The 17,879-nt window shown below is 45.5% G+C and overlaps 1 protein-coding gene across 2 annotated transcripts; it reads left to right on the forward strand.

Annotated features, from left to right (window-relative positions):
* The first annotated feature begins 485 nt into the window (after nt 1–485).
* On the forward strand, nt 486–16,899 carry GDNF (glial cell derived neurotrophic factor). Of its 2 annotated transcripts, none has more exons than XM_010184079.1 (2): nt 486–657; nt 16,415–16,899. In XM_010184079.1, the coding sequence occupies exons 1-2, from the start codon at nt 486–488 to the stop codon at nt 16,897–16,899; spliced, it is 657 nt and encodes a 218-aa protein (XP_010182381.1). The 2 variants fall into 2 exon arrangements, with proteins under 2 accessions (XP_010182381.1, XP_010182382.1); XM_010184080.1 differs by having other exon boundaries at nt 486–558.
* The last annotated feature ends 980 nt before the right edge of the window (nt 16,900–17,879 follow it).

Genomic DNA, 17,879 nt, shown 5'->3' on the forward strand with positions numbered 1-17,879 from the left:
GTAGCACAGCAAATCTGCACAGCCCCGCAGCTCAGTTCAGCCCGATTCACCCTGGCCCAGCCTGAGGACAGGTGCCCTGGCGCCACCCGGGTGCTGAGGGAGGACAAGCACAAGGTGACCTCCCTGCCAGCACAGGGACACGGTCACACCCCCACGCCCTTAGGCACAGGCTCCTGGGACCTTCCTGCCTTTGTCTGTCACGCATGGGCGGTAGTCCAGCCTGTGCCTCCCTCTCCCACACCACTTGCTGGGGAAAGCCCACCTCCTGTGTGCTGGGAGGCGACTTGGGTGGGGGGAGGCTGAGCTGAGCACAGGTTGTTTCCCCTGCTTGGGAAATAGGGCCTGGGTAGGGTGGACTGGGCTGATGTAGGGTGCGAGGCTTTGTCTCAGGTCTTGTAGAGAGGGGGCAGGACTTGGGGAATACAGCAGCCAGGGACTAACCCTGCTTCTTTCTGCCAGGGGCCCGTGTTGGAAGGAGATCTAAGATGAAGTTATGGGATGTTGTGGCTGTCTGCGTGGTACTGCTCAACACAGTCTCCACCTTGCCCCTGCCCACCGGTAAGACGCCTCCCAAGAGGCCCCCTTCAGTGGTAGCGGGGCCTGAAGATGATCTCTCCCCCATCAGCCTGCCGCCTCCCTATGCTGTGCACAGTGACTGTAAGGAACATTCCCCTTTGTAGCCACCAATGTCTGTCTTGCTAAACCCGCACCCCTTTGCTCAGGCATCAGGGTGAAGAGAGGACCACCCCTACTTTCTGCCCCCACTTTTCCCTTTGGCAGGGTCCCTGGCTCCAGTCTGGCTCCAGCAGCTTCAAACTAAGTTATGCCCCCAAAGCCTGGGGTTGGCAATTGCAGTGGCAAGGCCTCCCCTTTCCCTCTACCTCCAGCCCTGCCTTTCTGGCAGTCTTAAGATCCCTTTGGTTGAAAATCCTGGAGAGATGGGAAAGTTAGTTGTATAAAGAAGCCGAGAGGAGGATCAGGCACATGCAGCTTGCAGCACAGGCACTGAAACTCCTTCCCCACCGCTTCAACCTCCTCTCCTTGCCCAGACCTGCCAATGCAATTATTCACTGTCTGTAGTGGGTGCAAGTCCTGATGGAGATCGGACTTCATGGTGGGAGGCACTGTACACATCCTGGAGTGCTGCTGAGTTTCATTAAATCCTCCTTGGACCCTGACCCCAAAATTAGTGTGTCCACACGGAAATTTACAGAAGAGTAGCAGTGACAGGGTTAGGAGCTTGATGCAGAGCAATCCACATGAACTGGCTCACAGTAAGACAGCTTACAATCCAAATGACAGATAATAATAATGCCTGGCTAATAATAGGTCTCCTACAATAGCAGATGCAGAATTTTCACAGTGGTATATGCGTGTTACGCTAACTCTGGTGCCTTTTTAAAGTGAGAGTTAGTATGACTCAGTAAGAAGTGGCAAAATACTCACATGAATTGTGGAGATGTTCACTTAGCAAAGGTACAGACACAGTTTGGAGGTTGCTCCCTTTGCCTTTGCTAAGCCCTCTCTGTTCAGCTTGTCACAGGATGCAGACAGTATCCAGTAACTGGGATTGATTTTTATCTCCTTTTCTGGAGACATATCTTCCCCTACCCCCTGCCCCAGCTTCTGCCACCGGCAGCCCCACTCTGGTTTTTCTGGGAGCACCGAGCTAACGCAGTGTGGAGGCATTGGGTGGGGAATTGTGTGCCGTGACTCCGTTTTCATCCCCTCCCCAACACATATCTCCTCTTCTGTCGGTTCCTACGCACACAGATCTGTGTTATTCCCCCTGCCCTGCCCCTCTCTCTGTCCCAGCCCAGGCTCCAGCTGCTCTGAAGATCGCTGCGTATCTTGCTTTTATCCTGAAACTTACTTCTGGGAATATGGTTCCTGGTGAGCTGATTTGTCTGCAGCAGCTCACGGGCACAGGTAGCAATAGCAGTCTTGTCTGTTCCTAGTGTCCAAAACTTCTCATTGTTTCCTCCTTTTCCTGTGGATTGGGTAAACAAGAAATGAGAAGAAAGATGACCCAGCTATGGTAGTATCAATCAACAGCCTCTTCCAGATACCTGTTTCCAGGGTACAAATGTAGGCTTTTGCTAAGCAGAGCTGAGTTGCAGGTTATTGCTCAGGACAATCATTTCAGGACTGATAGTTTGGTCTCAATCTCTTAACCTTGTGGATCTTGAATAGACAGGCATGGCTGCAAGGGGAAAGTAAGTGGTGCTGCTCTCATGACAGAAATTGGGGGAAACCCAGGGAGTTCCTGTGGTCTTTGCGCAGCCATGCTATATGCAGCACCTGTGCCCAGAAGTCAGAAACTCCTCTCTGCTACATTGCCAAGTCTAATGAATCAGAGGAGACCTGCAGAAAGGCAGCTGTAAGAGAGCAGTGAAATATTTTGATTCACTTTTACATTTTTTAGTTGATTTAAAAGTCTGTGGTGTCTGGAGAGTGATCTGTGAGCACAGAGCCTACGAGGCAAATCTGTCTGTGCGCATCGCTGCCTTCCCCCCACAGCAGCACTTCATTTGAGGCACCACTCTTGATGTATTTAACATACTTCCTTCTCTCCGCTTACCATTTGGTGGCATGCACCCCTCACACACGGGTGGAGTCACGTCTACACCAGGTAGACTTTCCTCTCCTCTCTGAGGTTTCTGTTACAAGCAGAGGGCAGTATGCTATGAGCATGCAGGCATGCTTGCAGCTCCCCAGCTTATATGCTGGTGTACCTGCCATGTGTTAATATCTTTGAATGCTGTTTGTCAGCTGCTTCACTGATGGCCTTCGCAGGAGACAGCTCACAAAGTGCCTGCATTGTCTCCTCTATGTAAGGCAGAAAGTGGGTGCTGAACAGGACTGGGTGCTGCATGTATTTAAGGAGTGGTGTACTGCTCTCCCTTAAAGCGATCCCGGTGCAGGCTGGATGGGGGTAGCAGCTGCACTCCAAGGAGGTCAGGTTGCCCATACACCACCAGCAGTGTTTGTTAGTAGTGTGTGAGATCGAGTCTTGCTCCTCATGGCAGGCCAAACACCTTGCTGGAGCACAGATCTGTTTTCCCAGGCCCTCGACACCTTTTTGTGTTCTCATTTGATGGGATTGCTTTCTCTGCAAAGTGCTCTGAGGTCACCCGATGTTACCCCATCCCTTTCAGACTGGTTCTAAACCTTCCTTGGTTCCAGCCTGCAGGCAAGGTCCTAACCTCCCAGGCTGATCAGGTGTAATGTGCTGACCTTTGCTGTTCAGGGCAGTAACTGGAGATGGCAGAGGGTGTTCACAGTTGCAGTCTTCTGCAATTTTTAGTGGACTGAGGCTGGAGTCTCCATAAGTCTCCATAAGTACAATGCATTTGAGATTAATCCAGTGTTCGTAGGTGGTTTAGACATCACTGTTCATGGGACAGCTTATTTCACACAACGATGAGTAGCTGCTGAGTTTGTAAGGTTAGAAAACCCTTTCTGTTTTCCTTATGCTACAGTCTACTGAGGAAAGGGCACAATTAGCTTAAATAGCCACTGTGAACAGAACAAATATAAACCAAATTATTATAAACTAAATACTAAGTTAGCAACTTCAGAAGCATGACAGTGCAGAAGGAGCCAAACACTTGGTTTGATGTTAATATGCAGATTTCAGCAAATACATTTGTAACTGTTGGCCATAATCAATGTGTATGTGAGGACTGGAGTATCCTAAGAGCCAGGGTATGATATAGCATCTCTTGATCAAGTGAGTATCTTTAGTAAGAACCAGTGGTAAGCATGTAGAACTAAATGAAAAATCTCAGCATGGACTTTTCCCTCCTAATAGGAGGAAAAGGTGGGGGTTTTGCATCATAATGTCTGAGTTATATAGCCACTGGATGGTCATTTGTTATTGGAGCTCCTTTGGTGTATTTGTTATGCTATAACACACTGTGATAAGTGTGCGTTATACAGCTGTTAAAAATTCTTCATACCTCTGCTAAGGGGTATTTAATGTTAAGGTACTTAACATTAAATAAATAAATTTTAATTAAATAAATGCATTTATCTCCAACTTTATCAATTAATATGAAAGTATCTAGAATAAACAGTGATATTGCAGGGCTCTTTAAGGCAAAAACAGTATTAAATTATATTTCCAACTGAACGCATTTTCTTCCCTAAAATATTTATTAGGCACTTTCAGTGTTACAAACCAGAACTCCCATGTTTCTGTCCAGGTTTTCCTGCTCTACACACCCATGTTGTGGCATATGTGCTTTAGCCCAGATGCCCAGAAGCTACAGAGGAAACCTGTTCGTGCACAGTAAATCCAGTGCACTGGGGTGGGATCTGCCACCCCAAGCAGGTGCCACACGGCGCCACTTGATCTGCGCGTATCCAGTACAGCCGGTGAACCCAGCCAGTGCCACACCGAGTGTGCCCGTGTCCCCTTTTTGTATATATAAAGTGTGTTTGCATGGGCACAACCAGGTTATCTAGGTGTTTAGAAATCTCAAGTATTCAAATTTGCCTATTCATGGTAAAGGAAAACGCATCTGGTTAAGTTCAGATGTGTGTAGCCCTAGAAGCCAATTTCTCTGCAGTCCCAGGTATAACTACTGAATATGCTCTGTGAAGGGTGTTTTGGGACTTAAGGAGGAAAGGACTGGAATGCAAGAGAATATGGTTTTATTCTCATTTTAAGAATTATCCTTTGTTTAAAGTTTCTTTCTTGGCTGCTTTTCAATTTAGGGACCTCAGAAATTTCCCAGTGGAAGTACAGATGCTTTTAGATGTTTTGCAGGTGTGGGTTGCTAGATAACATACCTGAACTTGCTTTTCTTGGTCATCTTACATAGTTCTCTTCAGTATATCTTGGAAATCCCTGTGCTCAGGGTCTGCAGAGGACAACCTGCAAAACCCTTCTTGAAAGGCTGAAGAATTCAGCTGTGCAGTGACTGTTGATGGGTTGATGGGGGAGGCATTATTTGTCCACTGGAAGAGATCCTCTGATAGGTTGTTGATAGGTTGTTGATAGGTCTTTGTAAATTATACTGTTCCTGATGAGGACTGCATAAAGTAAGTTTAAAATAATTCAAGTTACAGACGCAGAGAGAAGCCACTGGGGTCATTGAGCCCCATCCCCCACAATTGCAGATGGTCAAGGATGGATATCCAGTGCAAATACCCAGTCTTCATCCCCCACACATCCTATCAAGCAACTGCAACTTAAAAGTTGTAGTACATAGGCCAAACCCCACATAACTACACTTGTGGATTCTCATACTTCTACGGTGATAAGTTAATGACAAGCAGTAAATAAGGAATACTAAGTATTGCAGCATCACCATGTGCAGGATCATCAGACATCTAAATAGGCCATTGCCACATTAGTGCTGGTAGAGTGGTTGACTCTGCAGCATGGCCATTTTGGACAAAACCAGCTGTAGTCAAATAATATTTGGTAAGGGGAACCAAAGGAAAGATTTCAGTGATTTTTGGAAATCCAGTCATGATTACAAAGAGAAGAAAGAACATAGAATCAAAAAGATTTAATTTGAGACAGATACAAACTAAGCATTAAGATACAGATGATAAATTAGAGTATGTCTGTTTTTAAGATCAAAGGCAGAAAATTAATTATGTAAGGCATTTCAAATATCAGCATTCTTTTTAAGGAATAAAGCCACATCGTATGACTTAGCAGATGTTTAGGCTGTAGCACTTAAACTGAAACCTGCAGGTATATTCCTTTCAAGCCAGTGAGACTTGTACAAATGCTTTAATGATTATGGAACAGGCATGGTCTTTAAAAGAAGCGAACACTGAAATCAGAATACTTGTTTTCTTGCATTTGGGCCAGGCAGTGTTAGAGCAGTATGCCAAAACTTCTCAGGTGGCCACAGTTTTAGAGGCAAGCTTTATCATGTCGCCTTTAACTAATAAGCTACATGGCAACATCTGGGCTATCTCTGCTCCCATCCCAGGCATGTCAGATTTCTTTGTCAAAACCAGCAATTACTCAGGATATTTCTGACAGGGAGGTGTGGATCCAGCGTAGCAGCTGGGAAGGAGCTTGCTCTTCTGAGCACACACCAATGCCGTGTGGCAGGCCAGGGTCCGCACATCCCAACATGAGACCTTCTGCAGTGGAGCACCTAGTGCCTGCTGTAGAGCCAGGGACTGATTACTATAATAATAACATTTTCCAAACTGCAGTATTAAAAAGTTTTGTATCGTTCCTATTGTAAATACATCGAAATACAGGTAGTGAAAGGCAGCAATGGAATGTATTATTTATAGGTCCGACCAAAAGCTGATAGCAGCAGAGATTGCCACAGGAGGGACATCAGCCATGGTTTTGCCTGGATGGCTCTGCTGTACTGCTCCCAGGGAAGAGACTGGGATCCCTTTCTGTTGTTTTGCTGCCTGTGCTTGTTCCTTGGGAACACCCTAAAACCCAACAGGAGATGCAGTGCAAGAGCAGAGGCAGACTGGGAACAGTTGCTGTAATTTATTTAGAAATGCTGTTTCCATTCAGTGAGCTGGCACTAAAGTGGGGCTGGGTGACCGATATGGGGTTTTACTGATGTCATGAGAGGGCTGGACTGGATCAGTTATGCACCAGGGATGCTAAAGAGTATTTTAATTACCAATAATATTTGCTCCATTAAGTCTCAGTGCTGTGCCTGTTAGCTGGCTGTATGCCTTCTTGCCAATAGAGGTCACAGGTTTCATATCCCACACATATATACACATTTGACGCTCTTAAAGGGTTTGGACGGAACCAAATATTAAGAATAAATAAGCATAAACCCAGGTTTTACTGTGAAGCTGGATACTTAGCATGGTATGGCTTTGGAGGGGTACAAGGCTTTAGTGAGGAGATAACGGACAGGTATGTGCCTTGCTCAGGTTTGCCAACTGCTCCATTTCTGGCTACAGGCAGGGCATGGGCACTTTTCGTATTTTCCACTTTCACATTTTTTTCTGCTGTATCTGCTTCAGATGCAGAGACTGCTTCACGGGTGTTCGAGTGCCCACACAGCCCCGTACAACAAGGCTCTGGTGCAGGCAGGGTCCTGACAGCTGCTGCAGGAGCTGTCACAAGAGAAGAATGGCTTCAAACTGGAAGAGGGTAGATTTAGACTAGTTGTTAAGAAGAAATTATTTACTGTGAGGGTGGTGAGACACTGGCACAGGTTGCCCAAGAAAGCTGTGGATGCCCCCTCCCTGGCAGTGTTCAAGGCCAGGTTGGGCAGGGCTTTGGGTAACCTGGTCTGGTGGGAGGTGTCCCTGCCCATGGCAGGGGTTGCACTGGGGGAGCTTTAACGTCCCTTCCAACCCAAACCATTCTGTGATTCTAAGACCTCCAGAGGGACTGCTGAAAGCTGTCTGCTCCTCTGTGCCTCAGTGTTGGTTTTTCAAAGCTGTGAATCAGAGGCAAAACCATATCCTCCTGCTGCTCCTTTGCTGCTGGGCTGCCAGATGAGACACCCGTTTGCCTACCCCAAAGAGGTCAGAGGAGGGGCCCAGCCTCGGATGCCAGCCCGAAGTCAGGCAGGATCTTGTGAACAATGCGCTTTGGGCTGGATGAACAAGAAACACTTGTGTACTGGTCACCTTGCAAGACAAGTTCCTTTACTTCACCCAGTTCATCTACCCTGCTTTCCCCCCTGCTCTCAGGGAATCCTCCCAGCTGGCAGTAACTAAGATGGTCCTATTGTTTCATCCCTTTCTTCTGGTGGGAACTAGTGTTTCATACCTGTAAGAAAGCAGGCAAAGGATGCAGGGGGAGCCACTGCCAAGCAGGGCAGTGTGAAAATACAAAGTCCTCTGCAGATTTGCCGTTCTGACCAACACATGGGAAGCCATGGGGTTAGCTAGTGAGCTAAAAAAACAAAATTTGGCTGCTCCATCCATGCAAGCCCACCAGGAGGGTTAACCCTGTGCCTTTTTTCCAGTGCTGCCTTACCATACCTGGCTGGTGTGAGTGGCCCTAGTGTAATCCTCCAGGTCACTCAGCGTTTTACCTTGACGAGGGACAAGTGACACCGATGAGACGCTCCATCTCTAAGGGCTCTCTGAGTCGAAGGGGAGGAGGCACGGAGTGAGGTGTCCTGGGAGCTGGTGAGGCAGGGAGTGAGGTAGTGAACCAGAACGGAATTAAACATTTAAAGATGAGCTGGCCCTGGTGTGCTTGGTGCTGTGTTTCCTAATGGACACAGCTGACTGGTTTCCGTTTCACTCTTAGGCTCACGGATTTTCATACAAGGCATGAAAGCAAAGTCATGGCTCAGAGAGGTGGTATTTTAATTGTTGAAGTCCTGAAAACCTTTCAGGATAACTATTTTTAACACCTGCCTTTCCTTTGATGCCTGCATGATGGGCTTTGTCTTTCATGAAAAAGATTTCATTTTCAATAAAATAAATTATTCCCACCACAGTTGGTGTTTTTTTTACTTTGCAAAGCAGAATGATCATTACATTAGCAATTTTAACCTCACTAAGGTTGCACTTCCACAAACAGGTTAGTCTTAGGGTCTCCTAAAGTACGTCTTTGTGGAGGGAGATGGAGGAATTCTGTGTTCAAATAGGGCGTGTCCACTGTAACAAGTACCTAAAAACACTACTGCAAAGCAAGCTACATAGAAAAATAATTAATAAATGGTATGCCAGAGTAATCTTCATAAGCTACAAAAAAAAAAGATAATCCATTGCAGTCACTGTTAGAAGTGCCTTTTCTATTTCCCACTAGCAAATGATCTAAGAAGAAGCATCTTTGTGAGTATAGCTTTAGAAGAAACTTTAAAAATAACCAGGAAAGAAAGGAAATTAAAATACTTTAGTTATGAAGGGCACAGATTGAAGTACCAGAACTATTTTTTAAGAAGGTCCATTTAAAAAGATCCTAACAGAGATCTGGATCTGAATTTTCTAAATAATGCCTAACATTATAATGGGCTGGATTAACACCTTGAACTTTGAAATCATACTCTAGAGTTTGAATGCTGCTAATTGAACTTCTCTAACTGCAAGGCAGCTGTGCTTTAGTGAAATGGCCTGCTAATTTTATTAAATTTTTGGCCTGACATTTTGATGTAGTACCTATACGTGCCCACAAATGAATGCATAAAAAGTACAGCGTAAAACAAAAATCTTATTTTATCATTTTTTAGTATGCCTTGTATGTCACATTAACTCAGGATATGCAGAGTGCCAAATGAAGTTGCAGTGACGTGATTACATTTTCCTAGGATCAGTATGGAAAACTTCCATAAAGTGCAGGTTCAAATAACATAAAACATCAAGTTTTATGAGATTTAAAAAAAAAAAAAGGAAAACCATTGGTTATTAGAATTTAAGCTTTTGTTATAAACCGTAATAGACAGCAGTTCAGAAGAGACTGTAGTTAGCCTTTTAAATCCACAACCAGAAACCAAAATGAGTAACTGGATTTTTTTCTCAAAAGCTGAAGATCCATCTGTTCCCACTGAAATCAATTTGTGGTCAGGTACAAACTGAGGGTTTCTTGCTCTTCCATGCTGGGTTACTGCCACTGCGGGGGAATATTTGGCTTTAAAATAAATCTGTTGCTAGTGAAATCAAAGGAATAGTTTTACAAAATGTAATTGTGATGACATTTGAAGAGACAGCAATAAATTGTCCATTTTTCCTTAATGGAGACTGTTTTCTTGGGAATGTGACGAGTTTGGTTTGAATATTCATTTAGACCTATTTAAGTCTGTCTGAGCATTGTGTAATTTATTCTTCTAAAAAGCACAGGCATCAGATCCCGGTCCTGCTGGCATGTGGCATCTCTAATTAACTGGAAATGCAAAGGCAGGCTCTGGGGGAGTTGCGGTGCAGAAGGTGCCCAGAGGAAGGCACATTTCCCTGCGTGCCCAAAGCAGAGCTTCAGGGTGGCTTTCTACAGCAGCTGAGGGGAGCACCACGGGTGTTTGGCTGCAGAAGTTCGTGCCCGTGCATGCTGCCAGTACCCAAGGGACAGGGACCATGCTCAGGGACAGGCAGGTCAGAGCTTCAGGGTCTGGAGAGCAACAGCCAGGCAAGAATTTGAGTCTGCATTCAAGGGGGACATTCCTACCCCAAGAGGCTGGGTCAAAACTGTGATCTCTGTGTTGCCAAAAGGGTCAAAAAGCAAGCAAACAGCTTGTAAACAGCAAGCTAAAGATGCAAATATTCTTGGGTTAATTGGTATTTTATATGAATTGCATTTCTTTTTATTTTGTTTGACTCCTGGAGTTTGGAATGTTTGGTGTTCGCCAACCCTGCCCCCAGCCTGATCACTCATCTAGATTCCCATGTGCACCAGTCCTGTGATGTTTCATTCTTTCCTTCTTTGCTTTTTTAATTCATTTTCTGGTCATGTGAGGAGCTCCTGGCAGTTCAAGAGCACTGGACATGGGAGACAGATAAAGTGCTTCCAGGCCTGCTGGCACATGGGCGGCCATTCATACCCCCCACTCTTGAAGGCAGACTCATGCTCTGGTTGCCACCAGATGAAAAGGCTCTGCCTGTTCCTGTCTGGGTGGCCAGGTCCTTGTCACACCCCTGGAAGAGGAAGCATGGAAGGGAGCTGCAGGAGAGTGATATGAGCAGGACATGTGCTGGCCACAGCTCCCCACAGGCACTGCTGCCTGCCCTGCATCCCTGCCAGCGAGGTGCTGGGCACAGGCGATCCAAAAATGCGTGCATGTGCCCATGTGGAGGCTGCCTGCAAGGGATCTCCCCAGGGAGTTGGACAGTCAGGAAACATGACATAAAACTCAACCCAAAACCTCATAGTTTTGCATGTGAGTGTTCATGGCACCATAGGCTTAGGGGTGGGGCTTGGCCTGTAACACTGCCCCAGTGGGATCTGTGAGTGCTTTTCCCACACTGTGAACAAGATGCGCAGAGGCCCCATGTTCTCTGAGGGAGGATTTTGTATTTCCATGGCATAGGGTCCTTTCCCTTGGGAAACACCTGCTTTGAGGTGCATCAGATGTTAGAATCAACCTTTGCTAAGCACATGCTGTTGTTGGCTATCACATCCTGTCCCATCCTAGGTGGCTTTGGATTTTTAAATTCTAATTTCTTCACACCCTGGAGCCTGGGACCAGAGACTGCTGCTCAGAGATCTTTCCTGCTTTTATTGCCATAGTGTCTGAGCATTTTCTGCTGGCAGTTCGTAAAACATGACAGGCATCTGTCGTGTGTTTGTTCTCACAGCCTTTCCACCAGAAGGCAAGTGTTGTCAGTAAACTAGTTTGTTTTGGAAAAAAAAAAGTGTGTGTATATAATTACATATCTTGTATGTGTGTATGTGTAAATACAACACACATATATACACACATGCAAATTGTGTGTGTTACAGGAAGGGATAGTAATACGTGCTTCTCCCAGGGATGTGAAATCACCATGGAGAGCTCTGTCTGCAGCGCAGTCAAGTCAATGCAGTCTGTGCCATCTTAGAGAAGCAAAGCTGCCAGACTGCAACCATCGTTCTGAGACTGTAGATGCTTTCCAAACAGTGTTGGAGACAGTGGGGTAACTAAGTACCCCTCAACTGTGTGGCTTTGTTCAGGTTACAAACCAGCACTTGATGACAAGGCAGCTCCTATGAGTCCAGTGGTACTCCCTGGCCAAGCAGCTTGGCTCAGCACTCAGTTTGCCCCCAGCAGCACTTACCACAGTGCAGAGACCAAACAAGTGCTTGGCACATGGTGGCTGTGGTGCGGAGAGGTCTCGTATCCCTGGAGCACATCTACCAAGTGCCCATCAGGATGGCATGGTCCTGCTGTCAGTCTTCTCCACCTTCCCTTCTGTCCATTAGCCTTTTATGGCCTTCAGTCCTTGCTCAGTGGTTATTGCTTATTCATGTGTGATGTCTGGTGGTAATTCCTTAGCACTTACCTCTAGTGTCTTGTTTCAACCCATCATGCCTGGTGTTAATGCTGACATTTTCACTTGGTTGCCCAGGGTCCTACTTCCACAGGTTTTTACAGCATTTTGTTTCAGACTCTCAGGCTTCGCACCCCTACTTACTGGACAGCTGAATATTCCTACTGAGTCATGACTGGCACCTTGGTATAGGCTGCTGAGTCACCTCTCACTTCACTCCTGGCTGTCAAGGTTTCCTTCAAACCCCTGTGAGCTACTCGTAGTAACTGTAGTCACGCTGATGACAGTGCTTCTTTAAACAGCAGCAAATTAGCACGAAGCCGCATTTGATCAGGATGAGCCCCATTGCTTGGGTCCGTGGCTCAGTGGTTGCTGGGTCCCACTGCGCTTGACATACTACTGAGAGCATGGGCCCACAGTGCTGAGTGTGTGTTGGAAGTTGGCTTTGTGGGATTGTATAATAATTCAGAGTTTTACCAGCCAGAATCTGGCTAGTTGTGGGGGTTGGAGATGTTCCTCAAACAGTGCTAAGTGAAGGAAGCAAACCTGAGGTACATTAACAGTCCAGTTGGTAGCTACCGAAAAGAGCATGGTTGCATCGATCGTGACTAGTTTTGGGCTGCACAAGTAGAGGGTGTTGTTGCTCACAACACTTTGCAAGGTAGCCCCATAATGCAGCTGCCATTGTGTTAATGTGTTGTACCCACACAGCCACATAACAGCAAGCATGGTTGTAGGTGGGCAGACACTGGCCAGGGTCAGTAAGTCCAGCACATTTTCTCAGGTGGAGCTCTGTGCCCACTGTTCCCTCTGATTCCCTAATATCACCCATGTACTTGGTGTGTCCTCCAGTGGTGTAATCTCCAAATACTGAGGGTCACTGTGAGAGTCTTCTTGACAAATTTAGATATATGCTTGAGATATTTTCCAATTCCCTGGACTGAAGGGGAAGTACACCCTGGAGACAGAAAATTGGCATTCATCTTACTCATAGTGCTGGTATCCCAAGCAGCCTGGTGTTGCAATAGGGGTTGAGCTGAGCAGGGATCTCCAGCTCCATTAGACATATTGGCCACACACACCTCATCACAGGTTACAGCTTGGAGTGCTTCCTGCATGATTTGTGTTAGAGCCCCAGTGAGATTAGTCGTGCTGACATTTACCTCATTTTCTGGGTGCAGCAAGCCCCTGTGTGTAGGTAGGGCTTCTCAAGTTTGATGTGTTGTTGGCTTGATTACTTGATCTAGTTTTTTGCTCTACTGCATCCACCTTCTGCAGTGTTGACACTCCATGCCTATGTTAGCAGTGTTACATAGGGCTCTTCTATGGTGTTTATTCCATTTTAAATATCATAGGCCACTCGCAGTGCAGAAGGCTCTCAGCAGCATTAGCTGCTTTGGTGCATTGGGGTAGTGACCACGCATGAACCAGGATGGATGTCAGCATGGGCTCTGTGCAGGGACTGAGACCATAGCATGAGCCTTTCCTCCTCTTTATCTACCCTCCAGGTCATACTTAGGTTGGCTTGGGCATGCTTGTACCCTGTAACTGTCTGATTAATATTTAATAAAAGGAGAATCCTGCATATAGCATTGATGTAGGGGTAGGTGATATCTTTGCACCTGAATTGCAAACAGTTTAAAAATGCTGTGCCTAGTTGAGTTGTTACCTCTTCAGGTAGTCCACAGTTTGATTTCTCCCTTCTTAGGTGGGGGACACTTACTCCCCTCACTGCACTGGCAGCGTACCAGGTTTAGGATAAGTATGAGACTGAAGGCTGGGGACAAGAGTCTCCACGTATAGGTCAGGTTTTCTGTCCTCTTCCTGATAGTTGACCGTTGCATGAATTTTGTTAAAGCCTAGTAAACTCCCCTGGCAGTTGTATTTCACTCTCCATAGCCAGCGTCTCAGTGCATCATACTACTGCTGCAGGGGTTGACCCAGGAGTATGTGCCAAGAGGTGTGGGCTGGAGTAGATACAGTAGTATGAGAGGGGTACTTTGAAGGTGAGAGTGGAGAATGGCACAGCTAGAGCCATTATCTCAGGGCCCCATCCTCGTCTTACTGGGTTATAAGCTAGAAAATCTAGGTTCTGTTCAAGAAACCTAGAAACCACCCAGTCCCACAGCTGGAAATGCCTTCTGCCAAACCCCTCTCGATCTGTATCTGTGCCAGGGTCAAGTTTGTACTTCAGCAGTGGGGAATATGCCAGCTCCACATGAGTCATCTTGCTTGACTGAGCCTAGGAAGGTGTCTACCCCTTCTTGCTTTTAAGGAACATAGCACACCCATTAGCTTGACCCAGACCTTGCTTAGTAGGGCAGTATTCATATGGTGTAGGCACACCAGTCTGTCCTGTAACAGAGCAGAGTGGTGCACCCAGTGGACACATCTATCCAAGCTACCACCTCCAGTAGGTATGGCTCATAGTGGGTATTTTGGCACCTGCTACAGAGGTAATGACAGAGGAGTGCAGGAACAGTGCACTTACCACTGGTGTCACAGGAATATGGGGCTTGGTGCAGGGTCCTACCTTGTCCTTCCAGGGTCCCATCACCAGAGAGTGTCACAGTCAGCAGTCCACAACAGTCCACTGACAGGACTATTGATAGCAGCCATCCCTCCTTTCATGTCTTTTGACAGTCAGTGGTCTGTGAGATTGTTGCCTTTAGCATGGATATTTGTAAAACAAAGTGTAATTCACTTTTCCTAGTCCCAAACTCTACAGTTTATAGGATTTCGCTTCCCATGAGCCACCCTTATCATGTGAAGGTACAAGATTGCCTGCCTTCATTACTCTTTTACCAATCTATACTATTTTGCTGGAGCCATCCATCAAAGCCATGTACTTCTGATCCATCACTATTTTGTCATGGAGGGGTGCCTCTAAGACGTGGCTGCTTTGTGGAGGGGTCCATGTTCCTCCTTACGTGCAAATGCCCTGTGTCTCAGTGAGTTTTTGCACTAGCAGAGTTAAGATTCTGCTGCCCCATCTTTGTATTTGGTGCTTCTATTTAAGATATGAAGGTGCACTGTCGCTAGGCATTGCAATGGAAGGCAGTTGCATGTCTTCTTCTGTCCAGTTAACAGAGTCCCTGCCACCAGGCTGGGCACTTTTGCTGCCTGGTCTCCATCAGGGCTCCTGTCTGTTACAGTGCTCATTAGGGAAATTTCGCCTTTGCCTAAGGAGCAGTTCCCACCTCACCACCTGACCAGGTGAGAGCCTTCGTGGCTCAATGGAGGTACCAACCGCTGTCCAGGTACACTGCATTGGTGTCGCCTTTCCCAGTGTTAGTAGTTCCTGGGACATTTGTAAGCGTCCTTCTGGAGATTGAGGCTCTGTACATGCAGGGCTGAGTCTGTTACGTGGGTGGGCACTCAGGAGTTAAGGACAGAAAGAATCATCCTCTTAGGTCTTACTGCAAAGAAAGTGAGTCCTCAAGTCTTGATTTTTGACACAACGAATGAAGAAAAAACCAACCTCAATATTGCAATGTAGTTTATGTGTTTAAGAGACAGTCATTAATAATACAACAGAAAGGCACCTACACATGAGCTCCTGACAGCCTGACCCGCTACTAAATCACTGCATTCACTAAAGCAGATCAGATTGAGGGATTAAATCCATGGAAAATTTAAAGATTTCAAAATGCATTTTTTTTTCCCAATCATGCTGCAAAGCTGGAATCTCAGATAATTTCAGAACACATTCAGTTTCACCCTTCCTGAAGAGGTTCATTCCGCTAGTATCAAAACATTTCATTGACTTCAACATTTAATTTACTTGAATAATTTATCACTGGTAGAATATATATCAAGTGAAAAAATTAAATATGTATTTTAACCTCACAGAAAGAAAATGCATTAATAACATTTCCCTTGAAAATTAACACTGTACTTGTTTTCTGACCTATTTCTACTTAGTCTAATCAGCATCTTGTGATACAAAATACTTCCATGAGAATTTTTTCAAATTTTGCTGGTAGTAATTATCCCCTAGAAGCAGTAAAAAAGTAGTCATTTAGCCAAGAATAGTAGCTCAGCCTGGCACCCCAGGAAATGTCTCTTTCTGTCCTACCCAAAAACCTTATTGATAGGTGGCCTTGGCAATACTCAGCACTACTCGTATGAAAAGACAACAACAAAATTATTTTAAAGAATCCTTGTGCTTTTGCTGCTTTGCTGGAAAAAGCCTGTATAACCTCTCTACAGTAGCTTCATCCACCCATTAACTAACATTTGTATCATGGCATGCTTTTTCCTTCCCTCGGTTTTGACAAGGCTCATGCAATATTGAAGGATGTGCTGAAGTGCTACCAAGCATCAGCAGACACCTACAGAGATATATACATATCTCACTTACTTTCCCCTGAATTACTTTCCATGATCTAAACCGTTCCAAATTCTCCCTGATTTCTGAGGGTCCTGGGTGCATGCTCTGGAGGGATGGGCAGATCAGCTTGCATGTGTGTTTTTGAGCCATGAATGGACAAACTTCATGATGTGTGACAAAGCCTTTTCTTTCTTTCCCAAACAGCTAACATGCCGGAGGATTACCCAGATCAGTTTGATGAGGTAGTGGACTTTATTCAAGCCACCATTAAAAGACTGAGGAGGTCGCCAGATAAACAGGCTCCAGTTTTTTCGAGGCGGGAGAGAAACCGGCAAAATGCAGCTGCAAACGTAGAGAATGCCAACAGAAAGGGAAGGAGAAATCAAAAGGGCAAAAATCGAGGATGTGTCTTAACAGAAATACATTTGAACGTGACTGACTTGGATTTGGGATACGAAACCAAAGAAGAGCTAATTTTCCGGTATTGCAGTGGATCTTGTGATGCAGCAGAGACCACCTATGACAAGATTTTGAAAAACTTAACCAGAAAGAAAAAACTAGTCACTGACAAAGTGAGGCAAGCTTGTTGCAGACCCACAGCCTTTGATGATGACCTGTCCTTTTTGGACGATAACCTGGTTTACCACATACTGAAAAAACATTCCGCAAAAAGGTGTGGATGCGTCTGACAGCTGCGCAAAAAAAAATTCCTGCTATGATGCAAAGAGAGGGACCAAGGTTCCCAGGGTAGCGTCTTCTCAGAGCAGGGAATAAAAGGACCAAGAATGCAGAACAAGGGGGTGAGAGCCCATGGGGATATAAAGTGGATTAGGGGATGGAGGCTTTTGACGTCCTACAAAAAGTAACTAAAAGGTCAGGTAGAGATGCCGACGGCTGAATGGTGTGTGTGCTCCCTTTCCAGTTCGACACAGACCACCGTCAGTGAGACTCGGATCCATGAAGAGTGTGCTTAAAAACACAACCTTGCCATACCACACTGTGTGGTAGTTACACCATCCGTGCCAGGAAACCTAGCTGAGAAGTAGCTTTGGAGTACGTTATCCCTTGCGCCCTCAGTGTTACTGAAAGACACATTGTGTGACTTCTCATTGAAGGGCAATTCCTAAACACTTAGGAAAATTTCTAAGCTATAATAAGAGTAACATCCTAAGTAAGGTAATATCAGGCAAATATAAAAATTCTCAGGCTCAATTTCTCTAGGGCCAGTATCAATACAAAACGAAACAGTTCCACTTACTGGTTAAGGTTGGCTATTTCCATCTCGCGTTTCTTCTAAACAAGCGTAGGATTTCATTCTTTTGCTGCCTATGAAAACAAGTTGAGTTTTTAAGCACTTCTTCCTTAGTATAGTAAGTGAAATCACAAGCCTGGCCTACACAAAATGTGTATCTTTTGGTTTACAAAGGACTAATGTCATTTGCGTAATTACATTTCTATTTGGTCATTGAGTAGAGACTACTTGATGCAATGCATCCATTCAGAGACATAAATATACGGAAGATATTTATTGAGATTAAGTTATTGTTATTTATTACAGTTCAGTAATGAGTCTCCTTTTTTATTTATTAAAGTTTCTTTTCAAAGGTGCCAAAGTAGAAGGTGCTTGGAAGATACAGAGAGACTATGAAGTTGGGAACAATGGTCCATG

The sequence above is a fragment of the Mesitornis unicolor genome, unplaced genomic scaffold (genome assembly GCF_000695765.1).
Source record: "Mesitornis unicolor isolate BGI_N332 unplaced genomic scaffold, ASM69576v1 scaffold5375, whole genome shotgun sequence".
Classification (NCBI taxonomy): Eukaryota; Metazoa; Chordata; class Aves; order Mesitornithiformes; family Mesitornithidae; genus Mesitornis; species Mesitornis unicolor.